The sequence below is a fragment of the Rhinatrema bivittatum genome, chromosome 2 (genome assembly GCF_901001135.1).
Source record: "Rhinatrema bivittatum chromosome 2, aRhiBiv1.1, whole genome shotgun sequence".
Classification (NCBI taxonomy): domain Eukaryota; kingdom Metazoa; phylum Chordata; class Amphibia; order Gymnophiona; family Rhinatrematidae; genus Rhinatrema; species Rhinatrema bivittatum.
In genome coordinates this window covers 811838234-811848007 of record NC_042616.1, presented here as the reverse complement: position 1 = coordinate 811848007, position 9774 = coordinate 811838234, and the positions used below count along the sequence as shown (strand labels likewise).

At 52.6% G+C, this 9774-nt stretch overlaps 1 protein-coding gene across 3 annotated transcripts in view; it reads right to left on the bottom strand.

The window, feature by feature from the left end:
* Positions 1-3947: 3947 nt before the first annotated feature.
* KIFC2 (kinesin family member C2) overlaps positions 3948-9774 on the bottom strand; it is a 147215-nt gene continuing 141388 nt past the window's right edge. For all 3 annotated transcript variants that reach the window (XM_029592229.1, XM_029592230.1, XM_029592231.1), the window contains exons 16-18: positions 8633-8762; positions 5924-6153; positions 3948-5090 (exon numbers count right to left, since the gene is read on the bottom strand). In XM_029592229.1, the coding sequence (XP_029448089.1) occupies positions 4965-5090; positions 5924-6153; positions 8633-8762 (486 nt within the window). In that variant the 3' untranslated portion in view covers positions 3948-4964. The remainder of the gene's footprint in view (positions 5091-5923; positions 6154-8632; positions 8763-9774) is intronic.

Below are 9774 nucleotides of genomic sequence, written 5' to 3'. Positions count from 1 at the left end.
TTCCTTCAACAATATCCTTACATCAGAAACGTACCATCTCTTTAGCAGGACCCGTCCAATGGAACATGCTCCCGCCAGACATCCGCCTTGAGATCTGCTTCGCTTCCTTCAAAAAGAAAATTAAAACCTGGCTCTTTAGCCAAGCTTTTCCAGAACTTTGATTATTTTTTACCTCCAGCTATCAAGATTTTCTCACCATCGCAATCCCTTCTGCAGATCACATTTATCTTAGACAATTACGCCTTATTTTATGATTTGGTTTCTCAAAGAGACTATACAATTTTCTCAATGTTATTTTTCGAACCTGTTTTCCATGTTTTCCAAGTTCTATAACCTTGTTATATGTACCGCCTCTTGGCATAATTTTTATGTTTCAATGTAAACCGATGTGATCTGTATTTTAATACAGGAACACCGGTATATAAAAATCTAAAAATAAATAAATAAATAAAATCTCAGATACTGACCGCACACATTGACACAAATTCCACACCCAGACACACACACACACAGAGACCACATCTCAGAGATACTGACCGCACACACTGACACACATTCCACACCCAGACACAGAAAGCCCACATCTCAGAGATACTGACCGCACACACTGACACACATTCCACACCCAGACACACAGAGAGACCACATCTCAGATACTGACCGCACACACTGACACACATTCCACACCCAGACACACAGAGAGACCACATCTCAGATACTGACCGCACACACTGACACACATTCCACACCCAGACACAGAGAGACCACATCTCAGAGATAGTGACCTCACACACTGACACACATTCCACACCCAGAGAGACCACATCTCAGAGATACTGACCGCACACACTGACACACATTCCACACCCAGACACAGAGACACCACATCTCAGAGATTCTGACCGCACAGACTGACACACATTCCACACCCACAGAGACACAGAGAGACCACATCTCAGAGATACTGACCACACACACTGACACACATTCCACACCGACACAGAGACACCACATCTCAGAGATACTGACCGCACACAATGACACACATTCCACACACAGACACAGACACAGAGAGATCACATCTCAGAGATACTGACCGCACACACTGACACACATTCCACACCCAGACACAGAGAGACCACATCTCAGAGATACTGACCACATACACTGACACACATTCCACACCCAGACATAGAGACAGACACAGAGAGACATCTCAGAGATACTGACCGCACACACTGACACACATTCCACACCCAGACACAGAGAGACCACATCTCAGAGATACTGACCATACACTGACACACATTCCACACCCAGACAGACACAGAGAGATCACATCTCAGAGATACTGACCGCACACACTGACACACATTCCACACCCAGACACAGAGAGACCACATCTCAGAGATACTGACCACATACACTGACACACATTCCACACCCAGACATAGAGACAGACACAGAGAGACCACATCTCAGAGATACTGACCGCACACACTGACACACATTCCACACCCAGACACAGAGAGACACAGAGAGACCACATTTCAGAGATACTGACCGCACACACTGACACACATTCCACACCCAGACACAGAGAGTCATCTCAGAGATACTGACCACACACACTGACACACATTCCACACCCAGACACAGACACACAGAGACCACATCTCAGAGATACTGACCGCCCAAACTGACACACATTCCACACCCAGACACAGAGAGACATCTCAGAGATACTGACCGCACACACTGACACACATTCCACACCCAGACACAGAGAGACATCTCAGAGATACTGACCACACACACTGACACACATTCCACACCCAGACACAGACACACAGAGACCACATCTCAGAGATACTGACCGCCCAAACTGACACACATTCCACACCCAGACACAGAGAGACATCTCAGAGATACTGACCGCACACACTGACACACATTCCACACCCAGACACAGACACAAAGAGACCACATCTCAGAGATACTGACCGCACACAGTGACACACATTCCACACCCAGACACAGAGAGAGACACAGAGAGACCACATCTCAGAGATACTGACCGCACACACTGACACACATTCCACACCCAGACACAGAGACCACATCTCAGAGATACTGACCGCACACATTGACACACATTCCACACACCCAGACACAGAGAGACACAGAGAGACCACATCTCAGAGATACTGACCGCACACACTGACACACATTCCACACCCAGACACAGAGAGACACAGAGAGACCACATCTCAGAGATACTGACCGCACACACTGACACACGTTCCACACCCAGACACAGAGAGAGACACAGAGAGACCACATCTCAGAGATACTGACCGCACACATTGACACACATTCCACACCCAGACACAGAGAGACAGAGACCACATCTCAGAGATACTGACCGCACACACTGACACACATTCCACACCCAGACACAGAGAGACTACATCTCAGAGATATTGACCGCACACACTGACACACATTCCACACCCAGACACAGAGAGACCACATCTCAGAGATATTGACCGCACACACTGACACACATTCCACACCCAGACACAGAAAGACCACATCTCAGAGATACTGACCGCACACACTGACACACATTCCACACCCAGACACAGAGAGAGACACAGAAAGACCACATCTCAGAGATATTGACCGCACACACTGACACACATTCCACACCCAGACACAGAGAGAGACACAGAGAGACCACATCTCAGAAATACTGACCGCACACACTGACACACATTCCACACAGGCCACAAACCACAGACAAATGGTAATGGGTGGAAATATTTTCAAAAAACTTAGGTGCCAGCCAAAATTTTCTAGAAGCTGAGAAAAACTCCCTCCCACCCTCCCATTTCTTTTTTCCTATTTTCTCTTTCTTTTTGTATTTTTTAAGTCTTTCCTAATTGATTTGCATATTTAGCTTTCTTTCATGCCTTTTTCCCTTTTTTCTTCCTCCTCCGCCTCTCTGGCTTCTTTTGCAGCTTCCTTTCCCCCCCATACCTCTTTCACCCTGGGCGGGCGGCAGCTGGGGGGGGGGGTGTCTCTCTCCCTGGGCAGGGGCCCGGCGGCAGCAGGGACTTCTCGCGGGCTTCCTCCCGGGCTCAGTTCTCCCCCGCCCAGGAAGCAGCTCCTCTCCTTGGCCCCCGCCGAAAGGGGGTCGCCACCCCACCAGGAGCTGGGGGCAGAAGGGAGGGGAGGGCACATTCAGTGAGCGAGAGCTGCGGGGTAGGACGGGGCACTCCCGTGCATGCAGCGGGGGCTGCAGGGCGAGGGGGCGCTGCCACACAGGGACGCCCGCAGAGCAGGAGGGCGGCTGCTCCCCTGGGAAGAGAGAGGACGGTCGACAGCGGTAATAGAATTTTTCTTATATTAAGGTGGGGGCACTCCCCCCGTCGAGATGAGGGTCCACCCCGCCGCTCCAGGCTGTCTCCAGCAATGCCGAGCTGGCGACCTCTCCCCACTGGCACGGGCAGGGTGGGAGGAAGCAGTGGCCGTGTATTCAGGGCAGGGAGCCCAGGCTTGCTCAGCCGGCTGCAGGTCCTCAGGGGGCGGGCTGAGCTGGCCCTGGGGTTTTCGCCCCCCCAGCGCGGTGTTTCTGTAGGACGAAGGTGGCGCACGTGAGCGGGGGAAGCCGAGGCAGGACAATCTTTGGGCCGTTCCTCCACCGGGCCAGCGAGAGGTGTCGCGGCCCGCGCAGAGCCTCCTCCTCCTCCTCCGTTATTCCCCTAAGAAACCTTACCCTCCAAGCTCCAACATGCAGAGAAGCAAAAGCAGGACCCCCCCCCCCCACCACCAGCAAGGTCGATGAGGCCCCAAGCATGAAGCGCGACGCATCCGCCAAGCACAAATCAAGCCAGGCCCGGCCACTACGAAAAACAGGCATTTCCCACCCCCCCTCCCCCAGAGTCAGTGCAAACCCTATTTACACGGAGACGCGTGTGCGCACATCGGATGAGCACGCGCCAGCACCACGAGGCCCTTGCAGAGAGGCTGAAGGTTGCAGGGGTGACCGACCTTACTATCCTTAATTGCTTGCGACCCCAGGGCCGGCAGCAGACGCAGACGGCCCCCTTTGGCCAAGTCCCGGGCATTACATCTCTGCCTTCCTGTCAATGACCCCCCCCCCAAATCCAGCCTTGAAATGTGAATGCAAGGAAACCAGGCCCGGAGCGTCCTCGCACAGGTCACCTGCGGTCCCGCGGCCACAGGGTCAGCACATCAGCAAAAACAGTGCCCCCCCCCCAGGAAGAACCTCGGGGTTAAAGGGGCGGGGACGATGGGAAAGCAAGAGGACGAGGGCAGAGAGAGTCTTAAGGGAGGAAGGCCCTACTCTTCCTAGGGATTAAAACTCCTCCGTGACAGAGGGGCACGAGGGGTCAGCGGGGGACAGGCTGAGCCACCGGGCCTGCTCTGGATCACACTGCACTCTCCTATAGACAGAGTTACTGCCCCCCCCCCCGGGTGGAGGAGCTAAATACCCCTGTACAGAGGCGGGTTATGCTTTTCGGATCTCATTTCTCTCTGCTAAAGGGTTTTCTTAATTGCTTCTCCCAGGACGCCGTTCCCATGCGTCCCCGGCTGGTCCCGATGCGTCTTAAGGCCTCCCCCTCCCCCATGCATGAAGATGCCTTGTCCTTCCCCCCCCCCGAGTTGTAAAGGTCAGCTTCAGTGCAGCACGAGCTTGTGTCACAACCACAGCCTTGCTGGGCCTGACTGACGTTCCTGCGGTTTCGGTGCCGAGCGCAAGCTTCCCCTACAGTAATGGAAGCTGGTCCGTGTCCCCTCCTGGAGTCCACCGAGGCCCCGGTCCTGTTGGGGGGCGCACAGCCTGCAGTCCCCTCAGGACCTCGGGCACTATTTCATCCTGGAAAGCTGCGCCGGCGACAAAGCTGGTGGGAAGTTCGGGCCCAAGCAGGCGAGGCTCAGAGCTCCAGCTGTGCGACAGAATCAATCTTCCTGGTGGCCGGGCCCAGCTCCACCTTGCAGACCCGCTGCGCAAACTTGAGGGAACAAACGGTCTCGCCTACGTTCCTCTCCAAGGGTGAGATCTAGAGAGAGGAAAGGGAAGGAAAGGCAGGACCCGTCACACCCTTAGAGAATGCCCAGGAGCTCACCCTTATTTATGTATTTATTTATAGTTATAAGACGATAAGATTCCATCTCTTCCTCACGCCAAACTCTCTTCCACCAGAAACAGAGCCCATCTCCATCATCGGCCCAAAGTTATGGAACTCGCTACCTCAGTTCCTCGCTGGTCAAGAAAACCCTAAATCTTTTAAAAAAGACCTAAAATCCTGGCTGCTAAGCCAATCTCATACTGACAGCTCGGACTATTGATCTCATAACTATCAGTCTCCTGATTGGACAATTTATCCTGCTTCCTAACTACAGATATCTCCTATTATCTATGAACCCTTTTTTTCAGTGTACCTAACTTTTGGTATATCTTGTTTCGTTTGGACTAATTTTATATGTCAGTTTCTCAGTCTGTTTAATGTAATTTTTCAAATTTCAATGTAACAGGTTGTTATAATGTAAACCGGAGTGAAGGCAACTCTGCTATACCTCGGTATATATAAAAAAAAAAAAGCTAAATAAATAAATAAAGATTAAGACAAGTCGTCCCCTCTCCCCCCATCACGGCCTCTCATTAACATCCGGGCGCGTCGGGCCCGCTCGGCACGCACCAGCCTCCGCCCCGGCCCTCCCCCTAGCACGTTCCTGGCTCTCCACTTTCCCAGACTACCTCGGCGTACGCCCGAAAGGCATCCTGCGGAGCCAGGCAGGCCCCGCGCGTGGCCTGCTCGTCCCCCGCATGCTCCCCAGTCGTGCGCGCGGTGCGGTCCTTCCCGGCGCGCATCGACGCGGCGCTGCTGCCCACCTGCACCATCATAACGGTCTTGTTGCCTTTGCCCAGAGAGTCCTGCAGCAGGTAGGTGAGCTTGGAGTTGCGGAAGGGCACGTGGCCCTGCTTAGCCCGCAGCGCCTGGATGACTTCCCCCAAGGCCAGCAGGGACCTGTTAATGTTCTGGGCCTCCTTCAGCCGTTCGCCTTCGGCCCCCGACTTCCAGACCCGTTCGGAGCCAGCCAGGTCCACCAGGTTGAGCTTTCCTGGTGCGGGAGAGAGAGGGGGGGGGGGGGAGATAACAGAAAAGGACCAGAGCTCCGGGATCATCTGAGGAGGTCAGAACAATAAGCGCCGTTCAGAGTCGCGCGCGTTCAGTATTGCGTGCAGCGTGCCAGACGCTCTTCCTGGAATCAGAGCCCCCACTCTAACAGTGCTGGCTGTTTCGTTCAACCCGTGGGATGCCCTTTCAGGTCTCTGCTTCCTCTGGGTTTTTTTTTTAGGCTCTCTGAATTCAGTTCTGCTGTTAGTCACCTTGGAGTGAGCATCTGAAGTGCTAAGCTGCCTTTTCACCATGGAACACCCCGCTGGCGACCAGGCCCCTCCTACAAGATAGGCCCTACAAGCAGAAGGATTTTGCAAACCGCATCCATAGAGGAATTCCACCACTCTCAACGCTAATGCACAAGCAGCAGCAGCTTTTTGAACCTGCAATGCATGCATCAGCCTGCGGATCAATCCTCTCATGGGATATTCCTGACCTCTTTCTCAAGGCCAGGCCTTCAGCACCTGGGAGAAGAAAGGCAAGTTTCCTTCTCCGGTAGGGATGGTGGAGCCTGCCCGTCTCCCCGGCTGCACAGCCCTCCCTACGCAGGGTCATCAGCTGCTCGCCGGTCAGCAGGGACTGGCTCAGCCCAGCCTGGCTTTCTTATTCGTACAAATGTTTGGAACGGTGAGCCCAGGAGGTCAAACCCAGGCCTGCTTCAGCCTGTCCCTGTTGACGCGGAGCCCCCATCCCTGTAAGCCACGGGCTGCACTTCCACGTGCTGGTGGCAGATTTCCAGCCGTGGACCTTTATCTTCGACTGCCCTTAGGCGTGTGGACAATCAGTTGTCTCCTTACACCCGTGCCGCGGCCGATGATGTAAAAACAAGTGGCTCACACGGCAGGGCGGCAGCCCATAGGCGCTTGCCTACTCTGCCTATTGGTAAATCTGCCCTGCCCCTGGCTCTAACCTGATGGCAGCTTCTCCCGCACACGGGAGGAAGATGCCCGCGGCAGCTGCCTCAGCAAACAGTGCTCTGAAAGGGTAAAAGACGACACCTCTGCCTCTTTTTGGCTAAGATCAAATAGACAAGTGCGTTCTCAGTGCTGTGCCAAACAGCAAAATACGTGCAGCTGTATTTAAACCCGCACACACCACCCAACCTTCAAACACCAGGGAGCCAGCTAAATCGTATCTGAATATCGGGATATTATAGGTGGCTAAATGTATGCGGGTGACTTACCCGCCTCCAAACGATGGCCTACGTGACCTGCGTGCTGGCTGGAAATGAGAGTCCCGCGGGCATGCTCTGAGCACCCTCTCGGCGCGCCTTTTTTCGGCAGGAGTTTTAGCTGAAAACCCCACAGAAGTGCATCCCGCTATCCTTCACGTGGGACCCAAACGAGCGTTGGCAAAGGGACTTCACAGTGTCCGAGCCGTGGGCTGAGGGTGCCCCCTTCTCGGCCTCTTGGCTGAGATTGAGAACCTGTGCATGAAAGGGAGAGGCAGGGAGTCGATGCCCCGCTACTCAACCCGAATGGGGTTCTGAAACCATTTGGCCTCCCCGACTAAGGTGAGAAAATTCAACCTCCCATAAAAAGATTAACTCCCACCTTCCTTCTATGCATTTCAGTTATAAAGACAAGAGCTCAGCGGCAGCGCTATGTGGCACTATGCAGAGGTCCCAGATTCAGTCGCCCATGACCGACTCCACCCTACCCCCCCCCCCCCCCCAGTCCACTCGGGGATGAGGACGCCGCAGAGGCAGCACCCACAGCCTCTCAGCCACCACTCATGAGCGGCGTCTAATGGGAAAAAAAACCCACCTGTACCAGCTTCAGGAGAGATCTCCGGTCCCTGCTTCCTTGCTGAGCAGTGCCACGGAGGCTGGGCTAGGCAGGCGTGGGGAGATGGCTAGAAATAGGGCAAACCCCCCCCCCCGGCATGTTGTGAATAAAGACGAATGGCTCCGTAGCTTGGTAGAAGCCGGTTTTGGTTAAGGTGAAAGTCCAAAAGGAGCAAGAGGAAACCAGTGGGCCAAAAAAAGAGTTTAAACTTCAAGAACAGAGTTGTTGGGTAGATGCAAGGTTTGGGAGTAGACCGCAGCCTTCCTTAAGTAGTACTCGAGGGCTGGTACTGTTGCACATTCGTTAGCCTTAAACGTTCTGAGTGAATCCAGTGAATTCTTTTCTGAATCTGTAACTTTTCCACCTGGGACTTGTGCCTGATACCTCAGACCTTGCTCGTTACACCCCTTCCTCACTCCAAAACCCACACACGCTCCGCGCCAAGCTTTCAATCTTGAGAAATGTAAGGTCCCTCTCTGGGTTACATTTTGAGGCAGGGCACCTCTGCCCCGTTAATTAAAAGAAGATTTTGCATTTACAGAGGGCAGTAAGAGCCGCGCCCTATCACAGCCATCATTGGGTGAGAGGAGGCCGGTAGGGGTGCAGATTCCCCCATATTTTCGAACAGCTCACCTGAGGTCTTGGCTCCCGTGGTGAGGTCTGTGCCGGTGATCGTGACGGTGAGCAGAGCGTGAGAGCGGGAGCTCCGATCGTTCATGTTGGTACAGTAAGTGGCTCTGTTCCTGCGTCCCACCAGCAGCACCTGCAACAGGAACCCAACACAGGCATTCGTCAATGGCCGTGCGAGAATCGTAGGATGGGCAATCTACCAATAGACTCTGGACTTTCTTCTTTCCTCTGATGCTATCAGTCCCTTCCAATATGACTACAGACCCTCTTACTCTACTGAATCTGTCGCCCTCCTCCGTCTGCTCAATCATCTCCCTGCTTCCACTAACAATCATGTGGGAACCATTCTTATCCTTCGCCACCTGCTCAATCATCTTCCTACTTCCATTAATAAACTTCCAGCAAAGTGTTCTGATCATTTCAGACCTCTCAGCAGCCTTTGTCATAGTTCATCACAGCATTTTTCTTGCCAATCTGGGTCCAGCGTCATAGGCTGCCGATAGGGAGCATTGCCTTCCACTACTGCTCCCCAGTTCTGTCCCCCTCCATGTGATCCTTTCTCCCTTTTCTGATCCTCTCCCCCAGTAGGTGCCAAGAGGTAAACCAGCACTTCATACTGTGCTTGTTTCCTTTGCTCTCAAGTCCAGTCTTCCGATTTGAATCAAAATGGCTCAGATCATGAGAATGTACCCAACTAGTAGTGGAGGCTGTTCTGCCTCCACAGTGTATGCCTAGGTTTCTTTATTACGCTGCCACCTGTCTTCTACCCCATATCTGACTTCTGTACACATTGTTACTACACGCTTTACCCTTATATTTTGAATATCCGTTTTCTATATCCTCCGTCCTACGCATATTTTGTTATATGCCTCTGTATCATTAACTCCCCGACCCTAACTTCATTGTACACATAGTTTCTTCACGCTGTATCCATATATTTTGAATTTTCATTGTTTTCTACTTCCACTGTCCTACACATATTTTATGCCTCTGTAACCTTACCTCCCCCGTTACCCCTACCCTAGTTCATTGTAACTTCTTTTCATTGGTTAACTATGTTCGATGTAAACCGGCATGATGTTCCTATGAATGTCGGTAGATAAAAAAACCTTAAATAAATAAATAAATAAAATAAATATTGCACA